This window comes from Eptatretus burgeri, chromosome 5, assembly GCF_056783735.1.
Source record: "Eptatretus burgeri isolate ZD-2024b chromosome 5, Ebu_testis_v1, whole genome shotgun sequence".
NCBI lineage: Eukaryota > Metazoa > Chordata > Myxini > Myxiniformes > Myxinidae > Eptatretus > Eptatretus burgeri.
The window spans coordinates 33691353-33711494 of NC_140965.1; the positions used below are offsets into that span (position 1 = coordinate 33691353).

General features: G+C 38.7%; 1 protein-coding gene across 6 annotated transcripts in view; it reads left to right on the top strand.

Moving 5' to 3' along the window:
- LOC147026195 (flavin-containing monooxygenase 5-like) overlaps positions 1–20142 on the top strand; it is a 95676-nt gene that overhangs the window by 5997 nt on the left and 69537 nt on the right. For 3 of the 6 annotated variants that reach the window (XM_085881337.1, XM_085881338.1, XM_085881341.1), the window contains exons 2-3: positions 7253–7441; positions 8165–8330. In XM_085881337.1, coding sequence (XP_085737463.1) covers positions 7253–7441; positions 8165–8330 — 355 coding nt within the window. The other 3 variants (XM_085881339.1, XM_085881340.1, XM_085881336.1) reach the window with 3 other exon arrangements.

Consider the following 20142-nt stretch of genomic DNA (forward strand, 5'->3'; position numbering starts at 1 on the left):
GTAATTTTGATCGGATTGTCTTCAAACTTCATGGGAATATTGTTCATGATCTGGCGCTCAGCTGATTAATTTTTGGTGGCGATTGGCCTTGACCTTCATATGTTTTTTTTTTTGTCTGTAATCACGTATAAATCACTCTGCAGAGCACAGTTATCATTGGAAATTTTTGGAACTTCGCATATCAGAGGCCTATAGAGGTCCCTTTCAGCGCATAAAATTTTGAAGGTCAAAGGTCAAGGTCACTTTGTCGCAAATCAGGGGAGTCGACGAAACCCTTATTTTTTGAGTAATTTTAATCTAATCGTCTCCAAACTTTATGGGAATGTCGTATATGGTCTGGCGCTCAGCTGATTAGTTTTTGGTGGCGATTGGCCTTGACCTTCATGGTTTGCGCCTGAGGTCAAACATGTTTGACCCCAAGGTCAAATTTTCAAGTTTTAGGAACCATATCGTGTAGTACCTCAAATTGAACACCTTGATGAGTGCTTTCTAGATATGTCAAGCTTGAGACATTATGACGTCATTTGGTGACGTTATGAGGCAAACACATATTTTTCATGGTTACTCTGTAGAACGATTCTCATCGGAATCTCTCGTAGGCAGATATTCCTCAAGGAGTCACTCCTGGTGGATAGCAGCTCTGTTCACCTCAGTGTGACCTTAAAGAAGTCACACATGGTCACCTTTTGGCAAGATACGGGTCACCCTGCGGGTGACATTGGTTTATTTGCTGATTAACTGATCTTTTCATTATTCAAAGGGGTGGCAGAGTTGTTTCAGATGCAGGAATGATACCATTACACCTGCAGTCATCTATTTAGCCCAACAGCAACGTCTGTACTTCATTTTTATCGATAACGATACTTGTCCACACCATGTTCATAGTCAACGCTGCACTTTAGGACCACATCACTCACATGGACTGCCTGTCACGATTTCCAGACTTAAATGCAATTGAACATGTCTGGGATGGCTAAGAGAGGCACATTTGCATTCACCAGGTACAGCCACAGTCTCCTGATCAACAACAAGAGGCTCTAGTTGAGAATGGCACAACATCCCAAGACGAGATCCAAATTGTCCAATTTGGTGAATGATAAGACATGTCTGCAGTTGATCGACGTTACACACAATATTGAAGTAATTTCTGTCGTTGTTTGTTATCTCCATTTGTGGGTTTCAGGAGGTGGGAGGATGTTCTCCCAGAATTCAAAATCTCCACCTCCTATTTATTTATAAAGGATCATGATTCATGAAAGAAACTTTGAAGTTTCGTTCTCATCGCCTGGTTCCAAGGGCTCTTTTCAAAATCTTCACCGAACCTCTGACAGCCTCAACTTGTAGCTCGTTTGTAGTGACATTCCCAGGAATGATTTTTAAACACTCACTATGGGTTTTCTTTGTCATTCCTGTGACTCCGACTATCATCGGTACAATTTCAGCTTTCTTCAATTTCCAGGTCATCTTTATCTCATTTTTCAGATCCTGGTATTTGGTCATTTTCGTAATTTCTGTATCATTTCGTACAAAATTATTGGGAACTGAAACCTTGATCAACAATGCTGACTTTTCCTTTTTGTGTTTGAGCACCACATCTGGACGTAATCCTTTGTTTGTGATGTTCACACTTAACGGGATCATATTTTGTCACACGTGAGCATTACTTGTTCATTTTCAAGGATTGCATTTAGTTTGTGTTTCCATGATTGTTCTGGGATTGGAATGTTTTCAGATGTGCCAGTGGATTACTCCACAGATGCTGTCACGTCTTTCTGTGTACAGCTGTTCCGACATGAGTTTTTTACATCCCAAAAGGAGGTGTCTGGTACTTTCTGTTTCTTCCCAGCAAAACTTGCGTTTGTCTGATTGATTGACTCAATCCCACCAATTTGTGTAGTCTCCTTGGTCTTGGGCATTGATGATGACTCGTTCTCCATCCCAATTACTTTGAACTCTTCTTCACCATTCCAAAGAACCTTCCTTGTCAATCCCTGTCCTGTCAAGTTCTTTTTTTTTTCTTTTCTTTTTTTAATGTTTCTGCTCCTTTATCATTCTCCCATTTGTTGGAGGATATCTGCTGATATTTGTTTTTGTAATTTTCCTTCTTTTTTTTTTCTTTACAGTCATTGGGCTGTTGGTTTCTGTTGGATTTCCTGTGTTGTGTCCATCATTTGCACTTGTTTTTGGAAGTTTGTTGCTAAATGGATTAAGGATCCCTTTTCTTTTTTGTTGTTTATTTGCTCGTGTACAAATCTCATCTGGCAATCTGTTGAACTTTTCACATACTCCGCTAGTCCTACACACCATGTTCTGTGCACTTGGGCACTTGGTTGAGCTCCATCTAACCACCTCCGCCTCCTTGCATCGGTAAGTACAACCTTGGTGTGCATTTGTTTTTGAAGAACATCTTGTGAATAGTTAGAAGTTTCCTTGTTTTGGTGTCAAAATTGTTGATCTCCAATTGTGGCTTGTTTATGGCTGCACAGCTATATTGGAATACCGGCACTGCAAGTTGGTGTATAATGACGTTGATTTTGTTTCTTGGGGAGATGGATGAATTCAGAATTAGTCTTATTCTGCACAAGTACTGAACTTGTTTGTGTGTACTTTCAACTGGGTAAAGTTGTTTGTGCACATTGGTATACCGGCATCATTGCCAATTGGCACAATCTTTTCATGCAATCATGTTGTTTTTGCAAAACCTGACCTTTGCTTCATGTTTGAATGTATTAATTTTTAACTTTGACGTTGATAATTAATATTTACTGTTTTTCTTTTTTGGAAAGCACTGAGATTTGCTTTTGAAATGAAAAGCGTGATTTGAAAAATAAATCGAATTGTACTGATCAATGTTCTGGTACTTATAAAATAGAATATGAACATGTTTGATCTTCACATCAAAAGAATGCAAGCACAGCACAGCACAGGTCAGGTCAGTCTTTTGGGACTGCACTGGTAATGTAACCAAGTGCTACCTGCCGCATGGTCGGGTTGGCGGCAACTAAACAGACACCCTTCACTGGCTTTGCAAGTGGGGAGGGTGACTGAGGCACCCTGCCAGGACTACAAAACACAACACCTGACAAAGGGTGGATGAGCTCCCTTTTGAAGACAAGAGCCGTAAAATGCAAAGATGGTGTCTCCTAACAAAAAAACACCAAATGGGGGTAGGAAAATTCATTTTTCCACCTGGCCTAGTTACCCCATCCTACACAGTGGTCCTGTGAAGAGGTTTCCTTGTTTCAGGACAAGGTGAAGGTTTTGCCAGTTTTTTCCTCTTCTTCTTTTTCAATGCAGCCCTTCACATTTAGTAGCTCTCAGCCTTGTTTTGAGTGAATGTCAATTTCAAAAAGCAAAAACCTCTGTTTATTATTATTTTATTTTATGAGAGGTATACATCACATGTGCTGGCCCCATTCTGTTCTCATCCAAAAGTGCACACATCATGTACCTGAACAGCTCCAGTTAGATTTTCACTCTCAACACCCTCATCGGGTTTGTGGGGAAAATAAGAGAGAGGGCCAAAAAGGGAACCAGAACTAAAAATAAATAAACTGTTTTAAAACGAATAAACATTTCTACTTTACATACTTGTATGGCCCCACGTGTAATGAAGTGTAATTCAAGTGTAATGACGAATATAAACAACCAAACCTGGCAGTGGCAGCACCAACTGGGCAAATACAATACGACTCATCGAAACATGCATAGCAAATTAATTAACTCGTTAACCCTTTTCGGTCATTTGTGAAGCAATATATTTGAAACTATATTTAAATGGCATCTCATTGTCATGTGTGCACTCATTCCAGTGAAGGGATCTATTCAAATTATTTCAGTTTTTCTTGTTGTGAACCATCATTACATACATTACGATGATAGTTTATGGAAAAAGAAAATCAGGTTATGAATATGTTGCATTTGCATTCAAGATAATTATTGCTGATTATGCCAAATATATATTACATTTGGAGATGTACGTGGATATTCTTCACAGTGTCATATGATGCATTAGGGGCTATATCCTGTACGGGTCACCACTCCAACGCAGGTTATCCCAAATGGTTATTACCCCAGTACAATGGTACTCATTTCACCGACCTTGGAAGGATGACATGCTGAGTCAACCCCACCTGGTGTTAATTCCATGGTCGATAGGGGCTTCAACTCAGGACCCTAAGGTCCCAAACCAGCCACCTTAACCGCTAAGCTAACACCAGACTAACCACATAGTTATTATGTACATATTGGAGGGTGAGGGTATTGGGGTGTTGCATATCTGATGTGATGTCATGAAAATGCACATTGATAATGTGAAAAATTTAAAGTAAACGCAGAAGAATACATGACCTCAATTTAAATGTCGCAATCACAGCTTTTATCATAATACTGTAATGCATATCGATGTAAATGGGGCATGTTGCACCGTGCAGCCAGAACACTCATTTGAGGCCAAGAGAAAATGCATTCATAGTTTGCAGTAACCCTCCAATAAACATATGATTAAGCATTTATTTATTTATTTATTTGCAGGATCAAAGGCTTGCAGTGGAGTGCTACCACGCACGGACGCACACACTCACATCTCACACACACACATCTCACACACACACATCACACACACACACACACACACACACACACACACACACACACACACACACACACACGGACATACAGATAAATACACGAGACACAACACTGGACTGTTCGCAAAGACAAACACAGCCACTGAGCTTGGGAGAAGTGCCATAACTTCCAAGGGTACTCTGGGTATTGGTGATGCCACAACAATGGCCGCCACATTTCTCAACACACTCAGTGGGGGCATTTTCTAAGGAGGAATTTCCTCCTTCCCATTGATGCCAACGGCTGGGGATTGTCCATCGTGTTATCCTTTGCATTGCTGATTGTCAAGCAAGGAAGCAGCACATACTATTTTGAACTGTATGCTTGTTGTTGGCCACGATTTAAGCCACACAGGAATGTGCTGTCGGCCACGATTGTGGTCTGCGTTATTGTTCAACAATCGGCATTGTTTGTTCCTATTTGAAGGCATGTGGGTATGTTTAGCATGGCTTGCAATAATTGGTTTAGAATTTGTTACATTCTCGCTTGTTTCTTCGGTCGATGTTTATTGGGCAAAATTAATCATTGCTTGTGGAGTGATTTCATTTGCATTTTAAAAAGAAATGGTGAGATCTAGAGTGTATAAGTGATTAAGAAAACAGGGGAAATTCAAGCGATGATACAGCAGCAAATGTTTTGGAGTTTTCAGGAAATAATTCAGAGTTTTCAAAAAGCGGTGTGTCTGGTGATCCTTTAGATGTTGATGAATGTGGTAATATTGACGGACAGCTTGTCCAGTGATATGAAAACATGTAGAACTAGAAGGTCACTCGGTAAAGCGCATACCTCCACCATGCAATGCCTGATCCACGAGAACATATTGTGCCCAATATATTTTTGAGAGATCGTGCTATATATCGTTTTGGCCCTCTCTCTCAATGGTGAAGAATCACTTAAAAAAATTCTAGAAGCCAGATCTTCACCAAAATCGAATCAATTCGTCTTTGTCACACACCCAATCTGTCCATCAAGTTTCGTCCAATTGCGTCCACAACTTTGTGAGATATCCTGCTCTATATCGGTTTCGCCCTTTCTCTCAATGGTGAAGAATCACTTAAAAATTGTCAGGTCCTGATCTGGATTCAGATCTTCACCAAAATTGAATCAATTCTTTCTTGCCACATGTCCGAGTTTTGTCCGAATCCATCCACAAATTTTTGAGATATCCTGCAAACAAACAAACAGACAGTGGTGAAAACGTAACCTCCTTCACTTTAGGTGGCAGACATAATTAATTGTTTTTACCAATCCATTATAAAACTGAGTGGAGTAATGTTGATTTTGTGTGTAACAAATTAGTTTATAATCTGAGCTTTTACCCAATATGTAGTTTGTGGTATAAAAGGTGGAGAACTCCTTTACAATACACAAGAAAAAGAGCAATCAGAGATTGCAAACCCTCACCAGGACTTCTTTTGAGTGGTGTATTTTTATAGGTTCAAGGGTAAATCCAACGTGGCTGCCAAACCATGTGATGTATGACATCAGATGTGTGACGCTTTTGTTCTTCATGGATAGGCAGTCATATGTGTAAAGTTTCACCTTGATCTTTCAGCCATTTCAAAGAAGAAGGTTTTTGAAGGTTAAAAAAGATGGCTGCCGAATCACGTGACCAATGAGGTCATCAAAAAAAATTTGTGGAACTTTTTATCCGTAGATGACCTTCAAAATTTTCCATACTGATCGAATGTAGCATTCTACAGATGCAATTATGACGTCATAAAAATACCACTCATTCCCCATGAGGAGTACTTGCAATGTGCCACTTGTGCACCCATTGCTTGGGGAACACTTGTGTGAAGATTCCCCTCAATTTGTCCAGCGATTTGTCCAGAAGAAGATTTTTGAATGTTTTTTTTTTAATAATATGGCTGCTGAATCACCTGACTGGTGACGTCATGATTTTTTTTTTCTGTGGACCATTTCATCCCGAGTTGACCCTCAAAAGTTTTCATACTGATTGGATGTGGCGTTCTACATATGCAATTATGACATCATAACGAGGGCACCTGTGACATCATTAAAAAAAAATCACCCTCATTCCCCACGAGTATGTGCCAAGTTATACTGCCAAGTTTCAATTTTTTTCCTTGGTGTAGTTTCAGATTGAGGTCCAAAGTTTTTCCGTTTTTCAAATATGGCTGCCACACCACGTGACCTGTGACGTCATACTTATAATTGAAACATTCTACATGAGTAGTCGCACCAATGGTGAAAATTTCGTCTCAATCTGCCAAGCGGTTACGTAGAAAAACACGAAAGTTCTGTGGGGACAAACAGACAGACAGACACAAACGGACCCAAATGCAATCAATACCCTCTCTGAATTCTTCGGTGAGGGTAATAAGAAACATCTTACATTTTATTTAGTTTACCTGGAAAAAAAAATACCATATTTTCATATTGGATAATGAAAAATTAATCACTCAAACAGTTTGTGTTTGGTTTGACTCAGCTGTGGTTTGAATTTCCAACTTCCCAGACTCAGAGCGGATGTTCCAACCATTACCCCACCGAGTCTAGTATTGCATAGATAAGAATGATGCAACACTCATGGTTCTTCTATTCAGTGTTTTTTTTTTCCTCCCAAGTTTGACCAAGTGTGGACCACTTCATTCTGCAGGAAGGAGCGGAGGAAGAACGAGCAAGTGTGTATCGATCGTTGGTGATCAACACTTCCAAGGAGATGATGTGCTTTAGTGACTTCCCCATCCCACGGAACTTCCCCAACTTCATGCATCATTCCTTGATTTTGCAGTACTTTCGACTTTTTGTGGAGAGGTTTAATTTGATGAAACATATCCTCTTCAAGGTTTGTTGGATGTTGACAATTTTGGGCTTTGGGGGTCCAATATCATGTTGTATCTGAAACTTCACTGCAGTTTTAATTCTGTAGCAAGCACCTTTACCACTGTATTAACCATTCACTTCATTTTATCAAAGCGGAAGCAATTTGAGGCATTCAGTGAGCAACGTCAGTTTATTCTTCGACCATGACATGCATGGATCATGTGCAGTAAATGTGTGACATGCTCGCACCCCAGAAACTTATGTAAGGTAATTACTCTCGGAAGTAGCGACCAGAAGTATGACTAAATGAGCAGAATGTTCCTTCCATACACCCTTTTGATGCACACGACTATGCAACCTGCCACTTCCAGTGTATATTTTATTTAAACTCATGTCTCGACTCAAAAACAAAAAACAAAAGGAATTATTCTCAACCCAAGACATGCCATCAAACTTGATTAAATCAACACGATATCAAATGCCTGATTTACATTGATCACAACAAACAATGAGAGGTCATATAAAGTGATCCCAATATGTCCCATCACAGCAAGCAAATGTTGAAAAATAACCAAAGATAATTCATGGCATTGGCTCTTCCTATATCTCGATTTCCTTTCAAATTACTTTCACCTTTTACTCTCGTTTGTGGCAAGAATTACTTTCAAATTACTCTCGTTTGTGGCAAGAAGCAGATAACACTTCGCAGTTAATAAAATATTTAATTGTTTCCTTTGCAATCCAGAGAAAAGTAACAGCAGTTACAAAGCGAGAGGACTTCACAATTTCTGGTCAATGGAATGTCACTGTTGTGGATGAGAATGGGAAAGAAGAAAGCACAGTGTTTGATGCTGTCATGGTGTGTATTGGCCACCATGTGAACCAACACCTTCCTCTGGACTCTTTCCCAGGTATGTTTTATGATCTCTTTTCCTTGGAATCAGTGGAATCCAACTAATTAGGGTACCCTGTCATTCTGACAGGGAACCCTATTGTTTTTCTTCTGTTTATTTCCTTATTTTTTATTTTTTATTAGGGTACCCTGTCATTCTGACAGGGAACCCAATTGTTTTTCTTCTGTTTATTTCCTTATTTTTTATTTTTTATTTTTTATATTTTTCCACCAGCAATTTTGCGGGTTCTTTCGCTTTAAAAATCATTTTCTCAGGAACGGTAAGTCCGATCGACACAAAATTTTCACCATAGTATGTATCTTTTTTGATAGCAAACTTAAGTGGTAATTGTGACATCATGGGTCACGTGGTACGGGCGCCATCTTGAAAAAACCGAAAAACTTTGGACCTCTATCTCTGAAACTTTCCAGGGTAAAAAATGTTTTCACTTCATACATTTGAATAAGCTCCTCAAGGGGAACAGGGGTGATTTTTCGTGAGGTTATCGGTCAAGAGGTTTACCGGTCAAAATTCGTTAGGTACAACGCTGCATAGGAAAAATCTGAAATTTCTTGAGCCTCATCTGCACAACAATTGACCGTAGAAAAAATATGTTATGACGTCATAGGTCACTTGGATCGGCAACCATCTTGTTTTGGGAATTAAAAAAAAAAAATCTTCTTCTCCAGAACAGCTAAACAGATTGAGGTGAAACTTTAAACACACATTCCCCATGAGGTCCTTTATCAAGTTTGTTAATTTCTTATTGATCGGTCATACGGTTTGGTGGCCATCTTGAATTTACCCAAAACCTTCAAACATCTTCTCCAGAACGGCTCGTCAGAACAAGGGGAAACTTCACAAACCTATTGGCCACGAGTAGGGAATATAAGTTTGTTAATTTCTAATTGATAGGTCACATGGTTTGACAGCCATGTTGGATTCATGAAAATATTAAATAATGTTTTCTCTGGAATCACATAACCTATCGAAGCGAAAATTTGCAACTATCATCCTCCATGATGTCTGCAATCATAGTAAAAATTATGACGTCACAAGTCACATGGTTTGGCGGCCATCTTGGATAGAAAAACTGACCTTATCCGATTTATACGAAACTTCACACACTTGTTCGGGTCCCCAATGGGAAGCTGAATATAAATTTATGATGTTTTAGGTCACATGCTTCGGCAGCCATCTTGGATTGAAAATTAATAAATTTAAAAAATCTTCTCCAGAACGGCAAGACAGATCGAGACGAAACTTTACACATATATTCCCCATGTGGTGCTTTTTCAAGTTTGTTAATTTCTTCTTGATCGGTCACATGGTTTGGTGGCCATCTTGAATTTACCCTAAAACCTTCAAACATCTTCTCCAGAACGGCTGATCTAATCAAGGGGAAACTTCACACACGTATTGCACATGAGTAGGGAATACGAGTTTGTTAATTTCTAATTGATAGGTCACATCGTTTGGCAGCCATGTTGGATTTAAGGAAAATATTAAATATTGCTTTCTCTGGAACCGCTTAACCTATTGAAGCGAAAATTTGCAAATGCCATCTTCCTTCAATTCTGCATACATGGTAAAAATTATTACGTCACAAGTTACATGGTTTGGTGGCCATGTTGGATTTAAGAAAAATATTAAATAATGTTTTCTCTGGAACGGCTTAACCTATCGAAGCGAAAATTTGCAACTGTCATCCCCCTGATGTCTGCATACATGGTAGAAATTATGACGTCACAAGTCACATAGTTGGGCGGCCATCTTGGATAGAAAAACGAACCTTTTCCGATTAACACGAAACTTCACAGACATGTTCCACGACACAGTTGAAAGCAGAAACTAAATTTTTTGTCATCTCATGTATCTCATGTTGTATCAAGGGCCAAGGTCTGGGTAGTGCACACGAGTAGTGAATATAACTTTGTTAATTTCTAATTGACAGGTCACATCGTTTGGCAGCCATGTTGGATTTAAGGAAAATATTAAATAATGCTTTCTCTGGAACCGCTTAACCTATCGAAGCGAAAATTTGCAAATGCTATCTTCCATCAATTCTGCATACATGGTAAAAATTATTACGTCACAAGTCACATGGTTTGGCGGCCATGTTGGATTTAAGAAAAATATTAAATAATGTTTTCTCTGGAATGGCTTAACCTATCGAAGCGAAAATTTGCAACTGTCATCCGCCATGATGTCTGCATATATGGTATAAATTATGACATCACAAGTCACATATTTGGGTGGCCATCTTGGAAAGAAAAACGCACCTTTTCCGATTAACACGAAACTTCAGACATGTTCCACGACAGTTGAAAGCAGAATATAAATTTTTTTGTCATCTCATGTATCTCATGTTGTATCAAGGGCCGAGGTCTGGGTAGTGCACACGAGTGGTGAATATAACTTTGTTAATTTCTAATTGATAGGTCACATGGTTTGGTGGCCATGTTGGATTCAAGAATTATATGAAATAATGTTTTCTCTGGAACCACATAACCTATCGAAGCGAAACTTGGCCAATATAATCTACCCCCATGCCTGGCATGCACGTTAAAATTATGACGTCACATGTCACATGGTTTGGCGGCCGTCTTGGATAGAATAACGCACTTTGTCCGATAAAGACGAAACTTCACAAACGTGTTCCACTACACGATTGGAACCAGAATTTAAATTTATGATGTCATAGATCACATGGTTCGTCTGCCATCTTGGATTGAAAATTAATAAATTTTAAAAAATCTTCTTCTCCAGAACAGCCAGACAGATTGAGGCAAAAATTCACACAAACTTTCCGCAAGACATCCTTTCACAAGTTTGTTAATTTCTAATTGATAGATCACATGGTTTGGCAGCCATGTTGGACTCAAGAATTATATTAAATAATGTTTTCTCTGGAACCACATAACCTATCGAAGCAATACCTGGCTACTATAATCTAGCCCCATGCCTGCACATACGTTAACAAGGACAAATGTGTCCAAGAGCCGCGTCCTAAAGGTTTTGTCTTCACCAGAAGAAGAAGAACAAGAACTTAAGAAGAAGAAAAGAAAACAACTTCCGATATTTCATCACATGCCTTGACGGAGCCAATAGCGAGACCAGTCATGGACGAGCGTCGTTCATGACGAGAAAATAGTGTATTTATGAAATTACAATACATTAAATGGAATAATCTTTAAATAATAACTTGAACTTTTCTAAACTTTAAAGCAAATGTCCAAATATATTTAAAAGTTCATGATAGACGCTCTCAAAAGGCACCCTCAATGCGAGGATGTGTACAAGTGTTTAGTATTTAAGGAGATACGGATCCTGTATATGAAATAGTCGAGTCCTAAAGGATCTGTCTTCACCAGAAGAAGAAGAAGAAGAAGAAGAAGAAGAAGAAGAAGAAGAAGAAGAAGAAGAACAACAATGCTGAGCTCTCTTAATTTTAATTTAGAAGAGTAAATAATGAAGAAGAAGATTAATAAAATGAAGATGAAGAGTAAGAAGAAGAGTAATAAAATGGTGAAGAAGAGTAAAAAATGAAGAAGAAGAGAAAAAATGAAGAAGAAGAGTAAATGATGAAGAAGATGAGTAAAAAAATCATGAAGAAGAAGAGTGTTAAATGAAGAAGAAGAGTAAAACAATGAAGAAGAAGAGAAATAATGAAGAAGAAGAGTTAAAAATAATGAAGAAGAAGAGTAAAACAATGAAGAAGAAGAGAAATAATGAAGAAGAAGAGTTAAAAATAATGAAGAAGAAGAGTAAAAAAATGAATGAGAAGAAGAAGGGTAAAAAATGAATGAGTGAAAAATGAAGAAGAAGAGTAAATAATGAAATGCTAAAATAAGACATGCTAAAAATTATGACGTCGTCACATTGTGTGGTGGCCATCTTGGATAGAAAAACACACCTTTTCCGATTAACACTAAACTTGACAGACGTGTTCCAACACACGTTTTGAAGCAGAATATAAACTTGTGATGTCATAGGTCACATGGTTCATCAGCCCTCTTGGATTGAAAATTTATAATTAGGGTACCCTGTGAGTACAGGGTACCCTATTGTTTTTCTTCTGTTTATTATTACGCATTATTATTATTTTTATTATTATTATTTTTCCGCCGGCATTTTGCACCCTTTTTCGCTTTAAAAATCATTTTCTCTGGAATACTAAGTCCGATCGACACAAAATTTTCACCACAGTATGTATCTTTTTTGATAGCACAATCACGTTATAATTATGACGTAATTGGTCATGTGGTGCGGGCGCCATCTTGAAAAAAACGATAAACTTTGGACATCTGTATCTCGGAAACCGTGCAATGGAAAAATTTTTCGTTTGATATATTTTACTAAGCTCCCTATGGGGAACACGTGTGATTTTTCGTGACGTCATAGGTGAAGCGATATACCGGTGAAAATTCGTCAAGTAGAACGCCATATAGGAAAAATCTGAAAAATTCTGAGCGTCATCTACACCAAAATTCATCGTCAAAAATGTTTTTTTTGACGTCATCGATGACGTAATTCGGCCGCCATCTTGTTTTTTAGTGTTTATTAAAAAAAAATCTTCTTCTCCAGAAGGGCTGGACAGATTAAGGCGAAACTTTACACGTACATTCCCCCTGATGTTCTCTTTCAAGTTTGTTAATTTGTTGTTGATACGTCACATGGTTTGGCGGCCATCTTGAAAAAACACTAAAACCTTCAAACATCTTCTTCTCCAGAAGCGCTGGTCCCATGAAGGCGAGATTTCAGAACTATATTCGTGACATGTATGCGATGCAAGTTTGTTAATTTCGAAGTGATAGGTCACATGGTTTGGCCGCCATGTTGGATTTAAGAAAAATATTAAATAATGTTTTCTCTGGTATTTCATAAGCCATCGAAGCGAAAATTTGCAATTGCCTTCCTCCCTCAAGTCTGCATACATGGTAAAAATTTTTACCTCAGAAGTCACATGGTTTGGCGGCCATCTTGGATAGAAAAATAGACCTTATCCGATTTTCAAGAAACTTCACACACTTGTTCGGGTCGACGATGGAAAGCAGAATTTAAATTTATGATATCATTGGTCACAAGGTTCGGCAGCCATCTTGGATTGAAAATGAATAAATTTTAAAAATCTTCTTCTCCAGAAGGGCAAGACAGATTAAGACGAAACTTCACACATATATTCCCCATGAGGTCCTTTCTCAAGTTTGTTAATTTGTTCTTGATCGGTCACATGGTTTGGTGGCCATCTTGAAAAAACCCGAAAACCTTCAAACATCTTCTTCTCCAGAAGCGTTGGCCCAATGAAGGGGAGATTTCAGAACTATATTCAGGACAGGAAGGCGATATAGGTTTGTTAATTTAGAATTGATAAGTCGCATGGTTTGGCCGCCATCTTGGATTTAAGAAAAATATTAAATAATGTTTTCTCTGGAACCGCTTAACCAAACGAATCGAAAATTTGTAATTATCATCTACCTTTGTCTGTGCATGCGTGGTAAAAATTATGATGTCACACGTCACATGGTTTGGCGGCCATCTTGGATAGAAAAACGCACCTTTACCGATTAACACGAAACTTCAGAAACGTGTTCCAATACCCAGTTGGAAGCAGAATTTAAATTTGTAATGTCATAGGTCACATGGTTCGTCAGCCATCTTGGATTAAAAAATAATATCTTTAAACGTATTTTTCTCTGAAAGGACTGAACAGATCCAGGCGAAACTCCACCACTATGACCGCCTCTCCATGACGAATAAAAAGTTCTCACCCCCTTTTTGAGGTACGACGCAAAGTTTGGCAGCCATCGTGGATTGAAGGAAAAATATTAATTAATGTTTACTCTGGAACTACTGCATCAATAAATGTGAAACATCAAGTTTATGGTGGAACGCTCATGCGGAATGAGGGTTTGAAATTTCAACGCGATCGGGCCCAGGGTTTGGCAGCCATGTTGGTTTTAAGAAAAATATTAAATAATGTTTTCTCTGGAACTGCTTAACCTAGCGAAGCGAAAATTTGCGCTTATCGTCTACATTCGTGTTTGCACATGTGTTGAAAATTATGACGTCATAAGTCACATGGTTTGGCCGCCATCTTGGATTGAAGGATAAATATTAATTAATGTTTACTCTGGAACCACTGCTTCTATATATACGAAACTTCACATTTGTAATTTAGCCGACATGCGAAACAAACGTTTAAAATTTCAACCTGATCGGTCATGCGGTTTGGCAGCCAGAATTATTTAATTATTTGAATCTGTTCGCCAGTAATAAGGAAATTGAACGCTTTGTGCTGCCCGGTTCGTAACTCGTCTGTTCCGCGCCGTCTCGAAGCAGGCCTGTGGTTGTATCACCATTAAATAATGTTTTCTCTGGCACCGCTTATCCGATAAATGCGAAACTTTGCGACTATGATTTAAGTCTCATGTTGTATCAGTTGTGTCAATGGCGGATGGACTGGGTACCCGGTCATCACTGCCAGCAGTTATAAAGTGGCAGTTCTAGTTTTTTTATTCTTCTTCTCCAGAACAGCCAGACAGATCGAGGCAAAAATTCACGCACACTTTCCCAAAGACATCCTTTCACAAGTTTGTTAATTTCGAAGCGATAGGTCACACGGTTTGGCGGCCACGTCGAATTTACCCTAAAACCCTCAAACATCTTCTTCTCCAGAACGGCCGGTCAGATCGAGGGGAAACTTCACGTACGTATCGCACCCGAGCGGTGAATATAAGTTTGTTAATTTCTAATCGACAGGTCACACGGTTTGGCAGCCACGTCGGATTCAAGAACAACATTTAATATCATTTTCTCCGGAACCGCTCATCCTATCGTCGCGAAACTTTGCGACCGTCGTTTAAGTCTCACGTCGTATCGAAGGCGTCGTGTACAGGTACCTGGTCATCACTGCCAGCAGTTATAAAGTGGCAGTTCTAGTTATTATTAGGGTACCCTGTCAGTACAGGGTACCCTATTGTTTTTCTTCTGTTTATTATTACGCATTATTAGGGTACCCTGTGAGTACAGGGTACCCTATTGTTTTTCTTCTGTTTATTATTACGCATTATTATTAGGGTACCCTGTGAGTACAGGGTACCCTATTGTTTTTCTTCTGTTTATTATTACGCATTATTATTATTTTTATTATTATTATTTTTCCGCCGGCATTTTGCACCCTTTTTCGCTTTAAAAATCATTTTCTCTGGAATACTAAGTCCGATCGACAGAAAATTTTCACCACAGTATGTATCTTTTTTGATAGCACAATCACGTTATAATTATGACGTAATTGGTCATGTGGTGCGGGCGCCATCTTGAAAAAAACGATAAACTTTGGACATCTGTATCTCGGAAACCGTGCAATGGAAAAATTTTTCGTTTGATACATTTTACTAAGCTCCCTATGGGGAACACGTGTGATTTTTCGTGACGTCATAGGTGAAGCGATATACCGGTGAAAATTCGTCAAGTAGAACGCCATATAGGAAAAATCTGAAAAATTCTGAGCGTCATCTACACCAAAATTCATCGTCAAAAATGTTTTTTTTGACGTCATCGATGACGTAATTCGGCCGCCATCTTGTTTTTTAGTGTTTATTAAAAAAAAATCTTCTTCTCCAGAAGGGCTGGACAGATTAAGGCGAAACTTTACACGTACATTCCCCCTGATGTTCTCTTTCAAGTTTGTTAATTTGTTGTTGATACGTCACATGGTTTGGCGGCCATCTTGAAAAAACACTAAAACCTTCAAACATCTTCTTCTCCAGAAGCGCTGGTCCCATGAAGGCGAGATTTCAGAACTATATTCGTGACATGTATGCGATGCAAGTTTGTTAATTTCGAAGTGATAGGTCACATGGTTTGGCCGCCATGTTGGATTTAAGAAAAATATTAAATAATGTTTTCTCTGGTATTTCATAAGCCATCGAAGCGAAAATTTGCAATTGCCTTCCTCCCTCAAGTCTGCATACATGGTAAAAATTTTTACCTCAGAAGTCACATGGTTTGGCGGCCATCTTGGATAGAAAAATAGACCTTATCCGATTTTCAAGAAACTTCACACACTTGTTCGGGTCGACGATGGAAAGCAGAATTTAAATTTATGATATCATTGGTCACAAGGTTCGGCAGCCATCTTGGATTGAAAATGAATAAATTTTAAAAATCTTCTTCTCCAGAAGGGCAAGACAGATTAAGACGAAACTTCACACATATATTCCCCATGAGGTCCTTTCTCAAGTTTGTTAATTTGTTCTTGATCGGTCACATGGTTTGGCGGCCATCTTGAAAAAACCCGAAAACCTTCAAACATCTTCTTCTCCAGAAGCGTTGGCCCAATGAAGGGGAGATTTCAGAACTATATTCAGGACAGGAAGGCGATATAGGTTTGTTAATTTAGAATTGATAAGTCGCATGGTTTGGCCGCCATCTTGGATTTAAGAAAAATATTAAATAATGTTTTCTCTGGAACCGCTTAACCAAACGAATCGAAAATTTGTAATTATCATCTACCTTTGTCTGTGCATGCGTGGTAAAAATTATGATGTCACACGTCACATGGTTTGGCGGCCATCTTGGATAGAAAAACGCACCTTTACCGATTAACACGAAACTTCAGAAACGTGTTCCAATACCCAGTTGGAAGCAGAATTTAAATTTGTAATGTCATAGGTCACATGGTTCGTCAGCCATCTTGGATTAAAAAATAATATCTTTAAACGTATTTTTCTCTGAAAGGACTGAACAGATCCAGGCGAAACTCCACCACTATGACCGCCTCTCCATGACGAATAAAAAGTTCTCACCCCCTTTTGAGGTACGACGCAAAGTTTGGCAGCCATCGTGGATTGAAGGAAAAATATTAATTAATGTTTACTCTGGAACTACTGCATCAATAAATGTGAAACATCAAGTTTATGGTGGAACGCTCATGCGGAATGAGGGTTTGAAATTTCAACGCGATCGGGCCCAGGGTTTGGCAGCCATGTTGGTTTTAAGAAAAATATTAAATAATGTTTTCTCTGGAACTGCTTAACCTAGCGAAGCGAAAATTTGCGCTTATCGTCTACATTCGTGTTTGCACATGTGTTGAAAATTATGACGTCATAAGTCACATGGTTTGGCCGCCATCTTGGATTGAAGGATAAATATTAATTAATGTTTACTCTGGAACCACTGCTTCTATATATACGAAACTTCACATTTGTAATTTAGCCGACATGCGAAACAAACGTTTAAAATTTCAACCTGATCGGTCATGCGGTTTGGCAGCCAGAATTATTTAATTATTTGAATCTGTTCGCCAGTAATAAGGAAATTGAACGCTTTGTGCTGCCCGGTTCGTAACTCGTCTGTTCCGCGCCGTCTCGAAGCAGGCCTGTGGTTGTATCACCATTAAATAATGTTTTCTCTGGCACCGCTTATCCGATAAATGCGAAACTTTGCGACTATGATTTAAGTCTCATGTTGTATCAGTTGTGTCAATGGCGGATGGACTGGGTACCCGGTCATCACTGCCAGCAGTTATAAAGTGGCAGTTCTAGTTAGGGTACCCTGTGAGTACAGGGTACCCTATTGTTTTTCTTCTGTTTATTATTACGCATTATTATTATTATTCTTCCGCCGGCATTTTGCACCCTTTTTCGCTTTAAAAATCATTTTCTCTGGAACACTAAGTCCGATCGACAGGAAATTTTCACCATAGTATGTATCTTTTTTGATAGCACAATCACGTTATAATTATGACGTCATTGGTCACGTGGTACGGTCGCCATCTTGAAAAAAGCGATAAACTTTGGACATCTGTATCTCGGAAACTGTGCAATGGAAAAATTTTTCGTTTGATACATTTTACTAAGCTCCCTATGGGGAACACGTGTGATTTTTCGTGACGTCATAGGTGAAGCGATATACCGGTGAAAATTCGTCAAGTAGAACGCCATATAGGAAAAATCTGAAAAATTCTGAGCGTCATCTACACCAAAATTCATCGTCAAAAATGTTTTTTTTGACGTCATCGATGACGTAATTTGGCCGCCATCTTGTTTTTTAGTGTTTTTTTAAAAAAAATCTTCTTCTCCAGAAGGGCTAGGCAGATTAAGGCGAAGCTTTACACGCACATTCTCCCTGAGGTCCTCTTTCAAGTTTGTTAATTTGTTGTTGATACGTCACATGGTTTGGCGGCCATCTTGAAAAAACCCTAAAACCTTCAAACATCTTCTTCTCCAGAAGCGCTGGTCCAATGAAGGCGAGATTTCAGAACTATATTCGTGACATGTATGCGATGCAAGTTTGTTAATTTCAAAGTGATAGGTCACATGGTTTGGCCGCCATGTTGGATTTAAGAAAAATATTAAATAATGTTTTCTCTGGAATTTCAAAAGCCATCAAAGCGAAAATTTGCAAGTGCCTTCCTCCCTCAAGTCTGCATACATGGTAAAAAATTTTACCTCAGAAGTCACATGGTTTGGCGGCCATCTTGGATAGAAAAATCGACTTTATCCGATTTACACGAAACTTCACACACTTGTTCGGGTCGACGATGGAAAGCAGAATTTAAATTTATGATATCATAGGTCACAAGGTTCGGCAGCCATCTTGGATTGAAAATGAATAAATTTTAAAAATCTTCTTCTCCAGAAGGGCAAGACAGATGAAGACGAAACTTCACACATATATTCCCCATGAGGTCCTTTCTCAAGTTTGTTAATTTGTTCTTGATCGGTCACATGGTTCGGCGGCCATCTTGAAAAAACCCTAAAACCTTCAAACATCTTCTTCTCCAGAAGCGCTGGTCGGATGAAGGGGAGATTTCAGAACTATATTCGGGACACGTAGGCGATATAAGTTTGTTAATTTCGAATTGATACGTTAGACGGTTTGGCCGCCATCTTGGATTTAAGAAAAATATTAAATAATGTTTTCTCTGGAACCGCTGAACCAAACGAATCGAAAAATTGTAATTATCATCTACCATCGTGTATGCACGCATGGTAAAAATTATGACATCACACGTCACATGGTTTGGCGGCCATCTTGGATAGAAAAACGCACCTTTACCGATTAACACGAAACTTTACAAACGTGTTCCAATACCCAGTTGGAAGCAGAATATAAATTTCTGATGTCATAGGTCACATGGTTCGTCAGCCATCTTGGATTGAAAATGAATAAATTTTAAAAATCTTCTTCTCCAGAAAGGCAAGACAGATTAAGCCGAATCTTCACACATATATTCCCCATGAGGTCCTTTCTCAAGTTTGTTAATTTGTTCTTGATTGGTCACATGGTTTGGCAGCCATCTTGAATTTACCTTAAAACCTTCAAACATCTTCTTCTCCAGAACACCTGATCTGATCAAGGGGAAACTTCACACCCCTATTGCACATGAGTAGGGAATACAAGTTTGGTAATTTCTAATTGATAGGTCACATGGTTTGGCAGCCATGTTGAATTTAAGAAAAATAGTAAATAATGTTTTCTCTGGAACTGCTTAACCTATCGAAGCGAAAATTTGCGTCTGTCATCCTCCATGATATCTGCATACATGGTAAAAATTATGAGGTCACAAGTCACATGGTTTGGCCGCCATCTTAGATTGAAGGATAAATATTAATTCATGTTTACTCTGGAACCACTACTTCTCTATATGCGAAACTTCATATTTATAATTTAGGCTACATGGGAAACAAAAGTTTAAAATTTCAACCTGATCGGCCGTGTGGTTTGGCAGCCAGAATTATTTAATTATTTGAATCTGGTCGCCAGTAATAAGGAAATTGAACGCTTTGTGCTGCCCGGTTCGTAACTCGTCTGTTCCGCGCCG